The sequence below is a fragment of the Malaclemys terrapin genome, chromosome 3, assembly GCF_027887155.1.
Source record: "Malaclemys terrapin pileata isolate rMalTer1 chromosome 3, rMalTer1.hap1, whole genome shotgun sequence".
Classification (NCBI taxonomy): domain Eukaryota; kingdom Metazoa; phylum Chordata; order Testudines; family Emydidae; genus Malaclemys; species Malaclemys terrapin.
This window is the reverse complement of record NC_071507.1, coordinates 166,707,715-166,725,386: the sequence shown is the minus strand read 5'-3', so window position 1 is coordinate 166,725,386 and position 17,672 is coordinate 166,707,715. Positions and strand designations below refer to the sequence as shown.

At 38.6% G+C, this 17,672-nt stretch overlaps 1 protein-coding gene across 1 annotated transcript in view; it reads right to left on the bottom strand.

The window, feature by feature from the left end:
* The window catches only part of CSMD1 (CUB and Sushi multiple domains 1), a 1,946,356-nt gene that overhangs the window by 245,289 nt on the left and 1,683,395 nt on the right, over positions 1 to 17,672 (bottom strand). The window contains exons 38-40 of the mRNA XM_054023823.1: positions 14,753 to 14,871; positions 7,074 to 7,143; positions 6,466 to 6,582 (exon numbers count right to left, since the gene is read on the bottom strand). Coding sequence (XP_053879798.1) covers positions 6,466 to 6,582; positions 7,074 to 7,143; positions 14,753 to 14,871 — 306 coding nt within the window. The remainder of the gene's footprint in view (positions 1 to 6,465; positions 6,583 to 7,073; positions 7,144 to 14,752; positions 14,872 to 17,672) is intronic.

The window sequence follows — 17,672 nt, the reverse complement described above, 5'->3', positions numbered from 1 at the left end:
TGTAGGCCCCACTACTTGCACTTAGCTCAGTGAAGGACTGGGGTTTATTCCTTTACAAGAGTGGCATAAATATCAGAACAATGTAAAAGGAATTTAAATGAATCCAATTCTGGGAACTAAAGTCATTGAGAGTCGATTTATTTTAGTGGGAGTTGGATCAGGCCCTAAATGTCAAAGGGAGCCACCTGGCACAATCCTTGTCCATGACACTAATATTTACCTATTTAGACCATATAACAACCCTTCAGAATAACTTTTTATTCTTGTAATAAATGAAATCCACCACTTTCTGAATTAAGAGCTCACAATAGTATAATAGTAACTTACTCAATCATAGTTAGAACATCAGTTACAGTCCCTTTTTGTCAGGGTCTAACAATATAATTTATCTGTGAAAATGTCCCTGAGATTCACCCTGGCAAAAGAAATCTAAAACTGCGTGTGAATTATTTTTACAAAGACTTGGGGAAGTGAGGGACAAATCCTAAGACTATTTTAAATTATTAGTTGGGAGAATGATTTCCAAAATGTATACTATACTAATTTAACTTTAAAAATACTATTTTGAAATAAAAATGTGACACTGGTGGACAGGTGCCAGCTCATGCTGAAATCCCAGGTCAATTCACTTGTGTATTAGTATAGATCAAAGTAATTGTTAAATATATAAGAGTGTAGTTGGTGTTTAAACTTCATGAAAACTAGTGACACATTAATTGCATTGTTTCCAATTATCTGTATCATGTGATAATATTGACCTGAAGAGAACCTAGCATTAAAAGTTAGTAAGCTAACACTCCCTAGACTCAATAAAAAGGGGTTATCCTATTACATTCCATTCCAATATAGGCTACAACACTTATAAACAACTGGCTAATACAATTTGTTAGATTTCAGCTTTAAAATCTAACTGATACTTCAGCAAATTGAACCCCTTTCAAACATACAAATTAAAGGGTGTAACATAATGCATAAGATTGCATGGCCAGTGTTCAGTCTGCCATTTCCTAATTTGAGAGTGCTTAACCCTTAACTTTGTATTTCTTCATTTTAAGATTTATTGATGAGCACAACCTTAACTATAGTTAAATTATAGTTTTTGTTTGTGAATTTATTTCATTTTTAAAGAAAGAATATCTTTTTATATATGTGCTATTTAAATAATAAAGAACTTGCACATTTGTTGTCTTCATTGTATATTTTATTGCCATTTGTGAAGCTCCATATTTTACCATTCAGTGCCATGTTGACCAATACACTGAAAGTAATAACATTAAACTGTGTTCAAACAAATCATTTTACTGCAACTTCGTTTTTATTGCAACTTCTAAGTAACTTTTTTTTAAAAGCTGTGTAACAGAAAACTGAATAAGGACCCAGGTCTATATTTTCCTGCTTTTTATTTTTTTTTTTTTTTTTTTTAAAGATAAATACTCAGAAAAGTATAACCCCAATTTTTAAGAAGCAAATAAACAATATGTAGAGAAATTAAACCTCCTTTTATATCTTATTTTCATGTAAGATTTTTTGAGGAAAGTAAGAAACACTTCCTGTTTGAAAATAAACACTGAAAAAAAACACATTATAAACCCAAAGGAGCACAGCAGGATCTTAGGCAAAATCTGTCTGCTCTCACTGCAGTTCCTCCTGTGACCCGTCTTTGTACTAATGTTAGGGCAGTCTGAAGTAAATCAGTTACCAAAAGTTGCCATTGCCATGACAATCAAAGCAATAGTGACTCGCCCCAAGTAAGCAAATGAACTGGAGGCAGTGAATGATGAGTGGTTAATTTTATCTCTGATGTCAAAATGTTATTGATCAGGCAGTTGCAGGGGACAGCAAATGTGCACTATGGGCTAGATCAGTAGTGGGCAACCTGCAGGCCACTGGCCATATGCGGCCCATCAGGTTAATCTGATTGCGGGCCGCAAGACATTTTGCTGACATTGACCATCTGCAGGCATAGCCCCCAGCAGCTCCCAGTGGCCGCAGTTCTGCCACTCACAGGGATCTGCCACAGATGAGTGCCCTAACCGCTGGACTTGGGATATTCTGATGTGGAGCTCTTTATTGAGACTGTTCCACTGTGGATAATACATTTTTTAAAAAAGTCATTGAAGCAGGGAGCCTGGATCTCCTATCTCCTAGCTAAGTGCTGTAACCACCAGGCTAAAAAGTCATTCTCATATTTGCTTACTTTCTCAACCAATATCTCTTTCATTATTTATCTAAAGTGGAACAGCTTCAACAGCAGAGACTGAGGGAACCCCACATCAGAATATACTATTGCCCAGTGGTTACAACACTCAACTTAGAGGTGGCACATCCCATTTCAAATCCTTCTACCCATCAGGTATGTGTTTGCGGGGGAGGGGATTTCAACTGGGGGTCTCCCATGTCCAAGGTGATTACCATAACCACTGGATTTAAAATTATGAGAGCGGTCCCCCTACTGCCCTTGCTGTTCTTTGTAAGCTCACTTATTGGGGTCCTATGCAGAGGAGAGGTCTGAGCATTTTTATTGGATCAAGCCCCATGGACAAATTAGAAGGAGGAACGCCTATCTTCTCCCGTTCATGAATGGCTGTGGTGCTTAGATGTCCAGACATTTGGCATGGGGCTGCAGTGTGTGTGCTCAGAAGCAGAAATGTAGGTGCCTAGGGAACCTTTACAATAAAAATGTAGGTACTAAGAAACTAGGGTTTGTGGGGAGCTGAACAGGGGTTTTGTGAATCCCAGTGGGGCCTGATTGTGGCATTAGAAACCTAAAGTGTCAGTTAGACATTGAGGTCCTTTTGTGAATCTTGCCCTAGGAGGTGGAAAAAATCCAGCTTTTACCAGGTTTTCTACAAAAACTAACATTCAAAAGACACTTTGGAGATCATTCCACGCACATATTAATTAGTGGCTGAAATTTGTTTCAAATTCCTCATGGCATGTTTACAAAAAACAGTTCTGTAAAAAGCTGAGAGACTGTGGTACAGACTCCATAAAACAGAACATCTGATGCAACGTTAACTATGGTCTCACTACTGCAAGACCATAATATACTATGTTTCATCACTGAATATTAACCAGATCAGTCAAAAGTAATGAGGGAATACATCAAATATTTCCAAGGTGAGAAAGCTTTCTACTAGATTATTTCTACTGATATTACAAATTATGTGTATACTTTTACTTTGGGAAAACAAACTAATAAGTAATAAGTAACAAACTATTGAGCATTTCTGACTCATTTTACCAAACAACATTATAGCCCTTACAATCTCCTTTCCTACTACTGTATGTTTGCTCACCATATACAATATATGGTCCAATTTTAAAACAAGGTTAGAGATAAGATTATTCTAGAAATGGAACATAGTGAGCCAGAAGCCAAAAAATAATTATTTCCCTGTTTCTATGTTTAAATAAATTTTAAAAAAGTTAACCCCAGCTGAATTTTCAATTTTATTAATTTATTTTTCTAAGCCCACCTTAGCTTCAGTAGTAGTCTTTGCATTTTCCAAGAGTTACTACTGTGATCCTACTGGAACTGTATAATTTAAGAGAACAATGTCATGTGAAGTAGATGCTGTAATAGGGAGCCTGTTGAAACTTCTCAGTAGAAGTTACAGAAGATAAAGTAGAGTAGAGAACATATATGGGTAATCATTGGGGTCAGTGACAAAAGATGGCTGGGGTTCCTGAGGTTATGAGTTGCCATTTGAAATCATTTTACTGGAGGATTTATTCCTACACACTAGTAATATCCTTTATTGATAATCTTAGAAATTAAAATAATACACGTTTGACAATATAGCATTCTATAAAGTGATAAATGTTCAGGGAAAGGCTTCGAAAATAAAGAGACTAACACATTTTGATTGAATTATAAATATTTTTGTTGGAGTATTTTTTCCAACTGGCTTTCTTTTAATATTGATTGAGTCCCTGATATAAAAAGCTTTCTTCCTATATTGAAGAATATAATATATTTTCTTCTGCAACACTTCATATTTCAGAAGATGCTTGACTTACAAATCAGTTTTTGTAGGTCTCTCAGACTACTGACATTAAAGTTCTTGCAGGATTGGGGGGGCCACTGGAGACATTCCTGTCTTGTAAATTGTAAGCTCCTTGGGTCAAGAGCCTATGATTTTCTGTATATTTGTAAAGTGCCTAGTACAGTGGAGCATGATATAAAGATTCTGATTGAAAATTTACCAGGTAACATATGAACATTTTTCTCAAGGATTTAAGAACTGAATGGTTAAGAACAACTTTACAAACCACTTTACACTATTATCCCAACAAAGAGAAAGAATTAAAAAAGCACACAAAGTGAGGGGCACGTCCTCAGCTAGTGTAAACTGCACCGCTCCTCTGAAGTCAACAGAGGTATGACCATTAATACCAGTCCAGGATCAGCCACTATTTTTGTTTTATGTTGATATACTTTTAACAAAATTTGTTAGAGCTCAGAATGATAGCAAGATATGTAATGCTGAAATTGATTAACCTAACTACACCTCTACCTCGATATAACGCTGTCCTCGGGAGCCAAAAAATCTTACCGCGTTATAGGTGAAACCATGTTATATCGAACTTGCTTTGATTCACCGGAGTGCGCAGCCCCACGCCCCCAGAGCGCAGCTTTATCGCATTATATCCGAATTCATGTTATATCGGGTCGCGTAATATCGGGGTAGAGGTGTAATTAGTTTAGCATAATATATCTGCTGTAAATAGTATATATTGTTACATAAAACCATGTTATGAAGGTAAAATGAAAGAGCAGAACATACATGAATTTCTATACAAGGGTAAGGTGAATTGAATAGTGTTTTTTTAAATTAGCAGTGGTGTTGAATTTTCACTGTGTGGCATCATGTTTCAGAGCATGGAACCTCATCTCCCTTTTATTTCTAATAATGATATAGGATATATGTTTATATGTGCTGTTATAAATAATTTATTATCCATGACCATCACCACAACCTAATTATTATTTATTCTATGAGGTAGACATAACTCAACAGCTGTAATACACTAATGAACCCAAGAAGGTTGTAAGCAAGTCTGTGGTTGCTATTTGAGGAATTTGATTCCAATTGCTTAGGACCTTTTCAGCCCAATATGTGATGCCAGAACTTCAGCCTTATTGTCCACTACGTTCATGCAACTTATACAACATTATTCATAAACATAAAAAATAAAGAAGTTATGTTGGTGGATTGGGAAAGGGCATGTTAAATAAAAGACCTCTAATTGAATTAGAAGCTAAATTTTGTATTTAATTTGATGCATTGCCATGCAGCAGAATTGCTTTGAATCCAGGTTATGAGAAAGATTGAATGTACAGATAATATCATTCTAAGTTAACATTTGCTCTGGTCAATGATTTAATATAAATTGCAAACCATTTTCAATTGAAAAGACAGTGTATCATTATTTGCAGTGTTGTTGCACAGTTATGTAAGGCATATAAGAAATTCCAACTCGACAAACCATCATTTATTTTGGAAGTGAGAGTACTTGCATCTAAATCTAAAATCTGCTGAAGAGCTGAACTTGTTTCTTTCCAAAATACCCACCCATCTGCCTCAACAGGTGGGGGAACCTGAGGGGCCTGTCAGTAAAAAAAGGACATCCTCAGCAGCAAGGAGGGAGACACTTGCTGAGGAACAGTTAGCTGCTCCCCAACCTTGGAATCTATAACACCCACTGACCAGTTGTTGGGGAGAGGTACTGATTGGCCAGGATTTGCTAGCTCCCATTATTTAACCTGAAGCGGGGGCAATGCAGAGTCTTTTTTGGCTCCATTCCAGCAGCCTCACACTGAACAAGGAATCCAGTCTGACAGATGCTGTGGGTGTAGCTGTTTGCCTGTTTGGGGGTCAGGAAGGATTTTTTTCTTCTGTGAGCCAATTGGCAGAGGACCAGAGAGTCTTCTGCCTTCCATGTAGCACCCTCAAGCCACAGTATATGTATGAAAGTGGTTGTTACTTAAGTGAGGTACTTGGTTGAGTTCTTAATTTGTCACAACTTGCAGAGTGTTTCCAGTGCAGTTAAAAGGATAAAATGAATGGCTCCCAGGGATTTGGTGGGGGGCCTCAGGCTCATGGGATAGGGTGAGACCTTGTGGCCCTTGCAGGCTGAGGTCAGACTTTGTGGCCCTCAGAGGCCAAGGTCCCCATGTTGCTGCACCCTCTGTCCTCCTCGCTGTGGGGATGGTGGTGGTGGTAGGACTCTCAGCAAGCTCCTGAGAGCCTACCCCAAGTTATGGGTTATATAGTAGAGCCCTGTAATCGCCACACTGGAACCAATAAAATGTCTGATATAGGAGAGTATGGGGGATGGGTGGGTAGCACCCTTCCCTGTATTTAAGTTTTAATAAAAGTTGTGGCCTGCTGCTTAAAATTCATACATGTGTCTGTCCTCATTTCTCTGCTGTGTCCACATTAATGTACGTTTACTTACCGTATCCAATAGGCAATAAGATCTTCCATGTGCAATCTAAGTTACTAGGGTAATTTCCAGGAAAACCTGGGCTCAGGATCACTCCACCCATATTTGTCAGTGTTCCACCACACTTAGCTATTAAGCAGAAAATTAAAGAAAGTCTCTGTTTTAATAATAATAATACATACTTTCAACTACATTACCCAACAACTATATCCCCCACACCCACTTTAAACAGAACATGATTCCAAAGATCTAACATATAGTATAAACAAAAAAGTCATGTAGTATAAGACAGGAGAGGAGTCAGCCTTTATGCTACTCCCCTTATAGCTCCCACATTTATGTTACAAATATCTTTTAACATCAAGAACAGCTTTTGCTGATCTGATAAAGACATTTAAAATCAAACTCTGAGTAGGTATCCAGAAAAGGAATATATTTTAAGAGCAGATGTGGAAAATGAGAAAGAAGTTCTGACTAAATTGGGAAGAGCTAAAGAAATGAAGGAGGCATATCATTCACAGAGGGGAGTTAGCATGTCACTGCATGTCTCTTTCTAAAGCCAATAGTTTCTTATGCCTGTGTTAGTCATAACAACATAGGTCTAAAATATGCATTCATACCAATGCAGAGGGGAGATGGATAATTCCAACGGCGAACTGTTCCAGGCATACAAGAAATATGAGAACGACCCTGTTTGGAAAAAAAAAAACCTAAATCAAAACACACACATTCATTATAGGGACTTGTGTAGTACAATGATTGTAACTGTCGTGTGTGTGTGTGTGTGTGTGTGTGCGTGTGTGTATGTGTGTGTGTATACACGTCTCCCCATTGGTGACTGAATGTAATGATTTTAAAAGGGAAACACTGAGGTGCTGATAATAAAAGTTTGACAATTTTTCTCCACTAATATTTTCTAATTAAGGTGGGAAAAAAGCCTTCAGCAATAATTAGAATTCTTTTAAAATATGGGAAATAATTCTTGATTCACATTCTAAAGAAAAAAAATATTCTCAGATCAACAGTTTTGCCGTAAGTTGTAGTATAGCTCTGCAGAGAAAGGCAAAGCAAAGTTCTCATTTGGTTCATGAGAGGTGACTCAATTTGCAATAGAAAATGTTCAATATGATTAAATAAGTTATTTCTGTTGTCCTAATTTCCCATACAGCACTATATTGTGAATTAATGGTTTGTCCTGTACAAAGGGGAGCATGTTATTTTGGTACTCCTGGAGCAGAGAAGAAGACTGGGATCTTGCAGTGGTCTCTCCACTGCTCCATGCAGGTGTCAGATGTACTCGGTCTGCACCAGAAGTGGGCAAACTACGGCCCGCAGGCCATATCCGGCCTGCGGGACCATCCTGGCCAACCCTTGAGCTCCTGGCCGGGGATCCTAGCCCCCAGCCCCTCCCCCGTTGTCCCTCCTCCCCTGCAGCCATGCCATCATGCAGGCAGCACTCTGGGTGAGATTGCGCGCTCCTGCCAAGTAGCGCGGCACCGTGTCTGGCTTCGGCCGGGCGGCACGGCTGCCAGACATGCTGCTCTGAGCAGCATGGTAAGGGGGTAGGGGTCAGGGGGTTGGATAAGGGGTGGGGGTTCCCCGGGGGGCAGTCAGGGGACAGGGAGCAGGGGGCGGTTGGATGGGGCGGAGGTTTGGGGGGGCGGATGAGGGAGGGGTTGGATAAGTGTGGGAGTCCTGGGGGGCCTGTCAGGGGGCAGGGATGTGGATAGGGGTCAGGGGATGGGGAAAAGGGGGGGCAGGATAGGCATTGGGTCCCGGGGGGCCTGTCAAGGGACCGGGGTGTGGATAGGGGTCAGAGCAGTCAGGGGACTGGGAGCAGGGCGGTTGGATGGGGGTGGAGTCCTGGGAGCGGTTGGGGTGAGGGGTCCTGGAAGGGGGCAGTTAGGGGACAAGGAGGAGGGGGGTTGGATGCGTGGTGGGTTCTGAGAGGGGCAGTTAGGGGACGGGAAGTGGGAGGGGTCGGACAGGGGTCGGGGACCAGGCTATTTGAGGAGGCACAGCCTTCTCTACCCAGCCCTCTGTACAATTTTGCAACCCCAATGTGGCCCTCGGGCCAAAAAGTTTGCCCACCCCTGGTCTACATCCATTGCAGCATCAATGTACCAGAACATCCATCATGTGCTCTCAGCTGTGATATGGGTATCTAACACAAAGTGATAACAAAGGGGCACCTCATGCACTATTACTATCTTGCACAATTGCACAAGCTGGCCCACACTATTCTGAAAAATTATCTATTTTGAAAAGTTCCTGATCACTGGACCAATATTGTTTATAGTACTACATAAATAAACTGTTGAACAAGAGTTATATGTTCTTGGTTAAATTAACTCTGATCAGTGAGAGCCTTTCTCTTCTATGAACATATAAAGGTCTTTCTCCTTCAGAAAAAAATAAGTTTATTATTTTTAATTCTTAATGAAGACATTTTGCAAGATCAATAGCAAATAGCAAAGTCAGAATCCACAATACACAGTACCACTATGGCTGGTCCGAGAACTTTGATTTCACAAAGCATTTCAGGGTTTTAAATTTTTTCCCCCTGCATTGGAATTAAAATTAGACTTTTTGACGGGATGGGGAAAGAAAGAGCAAAAAGAGATTCTCTCTATAGACCAATAGTTAGTGCACTAGCCTGGAACATAGCCCACCCAGGTTCAAGTTCCTGTGCTATCTGATTTGGAGTGATCTGGACTGGAAAAACTCTGCTCTCTCTCATATATCCTGGACAGGAGACCTTAACATAAATTTAATCAAAACCAATATGTTTTCATGAAACAGCAGCCCTACCGATAATATATTTAACAGTGTTAATTTACACTAAAATGCAAAGAAGTAAGAAATTAAGGTGGCTAACTACTTAGATTTAAAGCTATTTATTTTTACCAGAATTATTTTCCTGCAGTGACTCAGAACATTTATTCTCACTCTTAAGTTGTTCTTCAAAGTTTTCATCATCATTTTCACAGAATGATCAAAAATATTTGAAAAGAAAATCTGTGATTCCCGATAGATGAGCCTCATCTTTGGTTGGGATGCCTCAAGTACTACACTGCAATTCCACAGTTGTCAGCAGTAAACCAGGAAATCACAGAATCATGAAACTGCTGAATCAATAAATGAGAAAACCACTTCAATACTGGCTTTGCTTCAAGCATATAAGTAATCCTGTCCATATTCAGCAAAGCACTTGCGCGTGTGCTTAAAGGTGAACATAAAGCTAAATCCCATTAATGTTGATGTTTTAGTACTTTTCTGAATCAGGGCCTAGGAGCCAGATTTTCAAAGGTATTTAGGTTTCTAAAATTGCAGATAGGTGTTAAAAGCACCTAAATCCCATTAACTTCAGTTGGATTTAGGCACCTATCCTGCTTAGATGCATTTGTAAAGTCCCACTAGGTATCTATCTGCATCTTTAGGCACCTAAATAACTTTGTAAAGGTATACATTTAAGAAGACAGAATGTGGACCATTCTTACAAGATGAAGAATTCTGTTCTGGGAAGCAGTGACTCTGAAAAAGATTTGGGAGTTGTGGTGGACAATCAGCGAAATATGAGCTCCCAGTGTAATGCTGTGGGCAAAAGAGCTATTGCAATCCTGGGATGCAAAAACAGGGGAATTTTGAGTAGGTGTAGAGAGGTTAATTATTTTACCTCTACATTCGGCACTGGTGAGAGCACTGCTGGAATACTGTGTCCAGTTCTGGAGCTTACTATTCAAGAAGGAGGTTGATAAATTTGAGAGGGTTCAGAGAAGAGCCAAGAGAATGACTACTGGATTAGAAAACATGACTTTTAGGGATAGACTCAAAAGCTCAATCTCTTTAGCTTAATAAAAAGAAGGTTAAGGGGTGACTTGATCACAGTCTATAAGTATCTATATGGGGAACAACTCTTTAAAAATAGGCTCTTCATTCTAGCAGAGAAAAGTATAACATGATCCAATGGCTCGAGGTTGAAGATAGTAAACTTCACATTGGATAGGAGATACCAATTTTTAATAGTGAGAGTAATTAACTATTGCAACAATTTACCAAGGATTGTGGTGGATTCTCCATCACTGACAATTTTTAAATCAAGGGTGGATGGTTTTTTTCTAAAAGTTATGTTTTAGGAATTATTTTGGGGAAATTCTATGGATTGTGTCATATAGGAGTCAGACTAGATTATCACAATGGTCAGTTTCGGCCTTAGAATCTATGAAATCTGGCCTTTGGTGCATAAAACAGACTGCCTGTCCCCAGATAACATATTGAAGAGAAGAAAATTCCCTATTAATTCTGGGAAATTACTGATCCTTCCTCTACCAGTACATTTGCAAAGGTAAACACACAAAAAATACTGTACAGGTTGTGTAAAAGTGATGCATGAACAGTAAATTTATCTCATAATGATGAAACCAATAGAATAATCAGTTTTACTGATCCACGGTTATAATCTTCTATTGAACTTAGCATAAAACCCTGATGAATTTAATGTTAATTCTCCTTACAGATCAACAGAAGGTTCTGGTTTAAATTATTAATTTTAGTTTAAACCTAAATGGAAATATATACATCTATATTTTAAATAAAGACCATAGCTCAAAAGGAGGTAGAAAGTTTTTGGAATACTACCTTAGGAGTTTCTCCTAAGTACTCAGGAACTCAGGTATATTTCACCATTATTTTCTTAGTACACAGAAACCTTGATGTATGCAACTATTTGGTGTCTGTGTATGTATATGTATGTGTGTGTACACACACAAACACACACAGTCCTTTTTAAATAGCTTTAACATTTAATTTTGCCCAGCCCAGCAGCTCTAAATAAGGAGAAAAGAGAATCCTGTTCCTTTGCAATTGGATCTACTCTAGTGTGGAGGTCATCCCAGTGTGCCCCCTTTCAGTCAGTTGTGGCACCACATGTGAGCCACTTCTCACTTCCCTTCACCCATGTTATAAACAAGTCCAGACTCACCTTTTTTAATTAAAGGGCACGCCCATTACAAGGGCATCATACAAATGACAGCTATAAGAACAAGTAGAAGTTCACTCAGATACACCCAGGGACATTTGTTGCCTTTGGCTTAGTCCAGTTAACCATTTCTGGTTCTTTCCTTCAGGAGATTCTTCTTTCCTGCACCAGAAAACAGTGTCTGGTCCAGGAACCTTTTCAGTCCCTCCTTAAACAGGAATTTCCAGTTCTCCTCTTTGAAATTAGGCTGAATTAGTTAGATCCACGCTTTCTCCTTACCCAGGAGTCCCCTGAGCTCTGCTTTCTGGAGCTAAATTGTGGATTACCCTGCTCTGGGGCCCTTTACCTTTTCTTTAATTACTCTTCAGGCTGCTCAGCAGGCCAGCCTTTTTCTGCGGGTATCTCCTGGTGTCTGCTCTGCTTTGAGATGGGAAGCAGCCTTTATGCTAGTCCCCTACACTTATCCTCGGGACTGCTTCCTCTCTCCCAGTGTCTTCCAGGCCCTTCTATGTATAATCAGACCTTTCAACCTCTTAAAGGGCTATGCCATGTGATGATTAGGCCCCACTATCCTTGAGAGATAGACTGCCCACTCACATACGGTGTTATGAATGCTGCCAATCAATAGGGCAATCAGAGGGGATGGAGAAGGGCAGACAAGAGGAAGGGGCATGACCCCCAGCTTCCTCCATTTCATACTGGCCACCACAGGTGACCAGTGGTAACCAAGTTCAAGGATGGTGCAGAGGATGACCTCTGCTTCTTCAGGCATTGTATCTGACTGAGACACAATGACTCCAGGAGCTGCCACAGGAGAAGGGAAACTCCATACTACCCCCTTTTGTAACGCAAAAACTGAGCCTTCTCAGAAATGGGAAGGACCCTGAACTAACAGAAAAAAAATGGCACTGAGAGTCAGGTCTGGCTTCTAGAGTCATTTAACTTTTCTTTGTTCCATTTTACCCAAATGTATAAACAATATAATAGTTACTAAAATGGTGTTTTGTACTAATGTAACCTGAGAATTAATTAATTTATTAAAGGTTGCAAAGCATTTCGAGAGTCTCAGATGAAAGGTAACAAAGAAAGAATGTGCAAAGTGTATGTTAAAGAACGCTATGTGTTTGAAGTTCTTCAGTGAAATTTGCTATTTTGTTTACAAAAATATGAATTTCTCAGACTGCCTTGAGACTATATAGAGTAGGAAAGTTTTTGATTTTTAATTATTTTTCTAGTAATTTATTTGAATTATACTGTAAACTCATTATTTTTTGTTTGGACGGTTAAACATTTAGAAACAAACTAGAACTCATTGAAAAATATGATGGGAGGCAGGGAATAGTTTTTTTCTCAGTTTTCCTCAAAAAATGTCCCCCTCCTCCAATATATTTTTTTTAATACTAAAACCAAAACCCATCTTTAATTTAAAAATAAGCAGTTTTCAGTAAAGATTTTTACTCAATAATTTAAGGTTTTTGGTTTTTCATTGAAAAAATTGAACATTTACTTAAACATCCCATGACAGTATTTGCTTTTTCATCTAAAATATTTTAAAATCATTGAACTAGCTCTAGAACAAACCACTTCTGTAGAGCTTCATCTTCAGCCCATCCCCACCACCACATACAATTCTGATTTCTGAAATGGATAAGTTTGTAATACGATTGAGAACTAACAGCTATCTCTGCACTTAACAAGTACATTCAGGAAGCAATCCTATGGCCTGTAAAAGCACTTTTGAAGAATATAACTTTTGTTCATTCTCTCTGTTCCATAAGTCCACTCCACAACACGATTCCACTGTTTTAAATCCCCCCTTCTTGGGCCACACATTCCCTTTCAGAGTTTTAGAATTACTTCCCATATGCAACTGCAAGTAGCTGGTTTGAGCTCTATTGCTTTTCTTTTAAAGCCTAATGAAAACCAAATTAAACCTGACAGGTGTGAATAATATGCCTGAAGAATTAGGGCCAGATCTACAGTTGATTTAAATTGACATAGCTCCATTGGCTCCATGGGAGCTATACTGATTAACACCTTTTAAAACTCTGGCCAATTATGCCTTTTAGAAGCTTTATTTTTTTAAGTGTTTTGAACTCAATTCAGTTCAAGCAATTGTCCTAGCTGAGTTACAAGTCCATTGCTGGTATCTGCCTGAGAAAGACAAGCTGAGATGCAAAAAATAATTAAATGCTCTATTGGGGTAGAATCAGTACATTGTAATAGAGATTTCAACAGTTCTGAAAAGTATTCAGGACTTTCCTATAGGATTCTGCAGGAGAAGACCTTAAGCAGCTATTGTATGCATCCTGGAAAGTGTCACAGTATACCCTGACAGGCAACCCTGACTCCAAAGTAAAGGTTGAGTTGAGTTCTGAATTTATATGGAAATAAAACAGGTCAAAATAAATTTGTACCTAGGGGAGAATATAACATGGTATTGTAAAGGAACTTCCGATTATGAAATCTCTGGTCACCATAACAGGACAACTGCAACTGAGCAAACCAAAGCCACAAACTGGGGGGGAAAACTGAATTAACCACAACAGATTTTTTCAGCCTCAGAGAGAGGGATATAAATAGATTCTTCATACTTAGGTTTCACATACCTCATTTCCTAATGAATACAGCTCTTAATTAGGAAGATGTAATTGTATTTTCCTAATACCGTATTTATTGATTTGCATTTGTTTGCCTTACTAAGCAAAATAATTAGGAACCAGAAGAGTAACTACACATTAGGATCCATTAAGACAAGGAAATAAACTTTAGTCTGGGATTCACATGTTAACTGTCACAGGCAAAAAAGTGTTTGCAACAGGCAAATAGCCTGTTTACTATTGGAGACTAAACTAGTGTCTGCATGGTAAACATCTCCAGTATGTGCATTCCTTTGTCATATTTCTTTCCTTTAGATTTTTTTTTCCCCAATACATTTAATGTTCATGAAAGATGGCACTGGAAACTGACCTCCTATTTCTCAGCATAACATGAATAGCACTGAGATTCGTACTATATATTCCCATCAATGTGCCTCAAATTTCACTTAGAAGAACCACTTCTAGAAGTGAGAGAATGCATTTCAGTCTCCATGTCCTTTTAATCATCTGTCTCTCTACTAACACTCTCAGTCTGATGGCAAATGTATTCACTGGAGAAGAAATTTTAGCTATTGCTGTGTTTACCTATCCATCCTAAATGGTTTCTAACTACTAACTGCTGAGGAATCATTATTCTTAGACAACAGTCTTTAGTTAAAATCAATAATTTTGTATTACAATCCATAACACACTATGTTCTGAAGAAAAAAGAAATGAGTACCTGTAATGTGTATCCTGGCTCACATTGAAAAGACAAAACATCATTCACCATATATCTATCTCCCATTTTGATGCCATTGCTAGGAAGTATTGGTTCTGGACAAGCAGCTAGGCCTACAGCTGAAAAATGTAAATACAAAGATTGAAAAGATATAGGTAAGTGAATGAAAACTCTTCTCTCTTCTGTTTGAGTTCTTCACAGTGTATTTCAGAAAACAGAGAGTAACAAATTAGTTAAAAATCACATTTGATTTATTTACTATTAAACTTAGTTGTGCTTAAAATGTTCAATCTATCTTTAAAGTGCTCAGAACTTTCACACAACATCCAAATGGCAATATTTATATGCAAAGATTCTAATGTGTACCTCATGAACATTCTTTGCTATGGGATTATTAAATAAACTCTTCAACTAAAAGTTATCAATTACTTTAAATCATAAGCTATCCTGTCTTTGGAGACTTCCTTCAATCCTTCTCCTTTCTGGAAAGGGAAAGGAAAAAAAAAAAACAACAGAACTGGTTAAGCAACATTGTCTACCTCAGATGAGATGAAGATCTAAAAAAAATCCCAGAATAACAAATAACTAATGTTCATCAGTAGGAGGTCATCAGTCAACAAGGACTAGTTCCACTGCACTTCTATACAAAAGCTGAAAGAGAGATTGAAAGGAAATGATGAAATCTGAGCACTCCAGATGACATCAAAAGTGCTCCACCACAATCTGGTCAATAATCTTCACCAATACAGGATGCTTAGAGTCAGAATGATAATCAGCAGATCAGTAACGTTTAGACATGTCCTCTGCATCTTTCAACTGCCACTCATTTGAGAGAAAATATTGTTCTTCCTCTGGGAAACTAAGAATCTAAAATAATAGGCCCAGTATCTTCCAACTTGATTTCACTAACAATAACGGCACGTGTCTGATGACACAATGAAGTTCCCCCAGCATATTCTGAACCTCAATTCTGTTTGTTCCTTTCACACACAAATCAGTTACCAAGAAACAATTAAGAGTTAACTGGATTGGCTACCTAAGACAAGTAGATTTAACACAAACAAGCAAAACCAACACCTTTTTACAGGAAGTAAAACACGACTCCCCACATAGAGGCAGCTTAGAGCAGCTCAGCATAGTTTAAGACTTAATGGAAGCTGTAGGGAGTATAAAGAAACAATTTCTCTTTGCCTTTCAAAGCTAGTCTTGTGTCCTGTCAACTGAGCCACTGAATCCTAGAATTGTAGGACTGGAAGGGATCTCCATCTAGTTCAGTCCCCTGCACTCATAGCAGGACTAAGTACTATCTAGACCATCCCTGACAGGTGTTTGTCTAACCTGCTTGGAAAAATATCCAATGATGGAGATTCCACAACCTCCTAGGCAATATATTCCAGTGCTTAACTTCCTGACAGTTAGGAAACTTTTCCTAATGTCCAACCTAAACCGTCCTTGCTGCAATTTAAGCCCATTGCTCCTTGTTTTATCCTCAGAGGTTAACGAGAACAATTTTTCTCCCTCCTCCCTGTAACAATCTATCTTGCACTTGAAAACTGTTATGTCCCCTGTTAGTCTTCTCCAGACTAAACAAACCCATTTTTTTCAGTCTTCCCTCAAAGGTCATGTTTTCTAGACCTTTCATCATTTTTGTTGCCCTTCTCTGGACTTTCTCCCATTTGTCCACATCTTTCCTGAAATGTGGTGCCCAGAACTGGACACAATATTCCAGTTTATGCCCAATCAGTGTGGAGTAGAGCAGAAGAATTCTCGTATTTTGCTTACAACACTTCGGCTAATATACTTCTGCTAATCCCAGAATGATGTTTGCTTTTTTTCCCAACAGTGTTACACTGTTTTTTCCCAACAGTGTTACACTGTTCACTCATATACTTGTGATCCACTATGAACCCCAGATCTCTTTCTGCAATAGTTCTGAGTACACAGTCATTTTTGCTTTTGTATGTTTGCAACTGATTGTTCCTTTCTAAGTGGAGAGCTTTGCATTTGTCCTTATTGCATTTCATTCTATTTACTTCAGACCATTTCTCCAGTTTGTCCAGATCATTTTGAATTTTAATCCTATCCTCCAAAGCACTTGCAACACCTCCCACCTTGGTATCATCCATACACTTTATAAGTGTACACTCTCTGTCATTATCTAAACCATTGATGAAGATATTGAACAGAACTGGACTCAGAACTGATCCTTGCTGGACCCCACTCATTATGCCCTTCCATTATGACTGTGAACCAGTGATAACTACACTCTGGGAATGGTTTTCCAACCAGTTATGCACCCACCCTACAGGAGCTCCATCTAGGTTCTATTTCCCTGGTTTATGAGAAGGTTATGTGAGACAGTATCAAAAGTGTTACGAAAGTCAAGATATACCACATCTTCCACTTTCCCTTTATCCACAAGGCTTGTTACTCTGTCAAAGGAAGCTATTAGGTTGGTTTGACACCATTTGTTCTTGACAAATCCATGCTGACTGTTAGTTATCACCTTATTTCTCCTAAGTGTTTGTACACTGATTGCTTAATTATTTGTGCCATTATTTTTCCAGGTACTGAAGTAAAGCTGATTGGTCTGTAATACCCTGGGTTGTCCTTATTTCCCTTTTTATAGCTTGGCACTATATTTGCCCTTTTCCAGTCCTCTGGAACCTCTCTTGTCTTCCATGACTTTTCATACATAATCGCTAATGGCTCAGATATCTCCTCAGTCATCTCCTTGAGTATTATAGGATGTATTTAATGAGGCCCTGGTGACTTGAAGACATCTAACTTGTCTAAATAATTTTTAACTTGTTCTTTCCTATTTTTAGCCTCAGATCCTACCTCATTTTCACTGGCATTCACTGTGTTAGATATCTAATCACTACTAAACTTTTTGGTGAAAACTGAAACAAAAAAATCA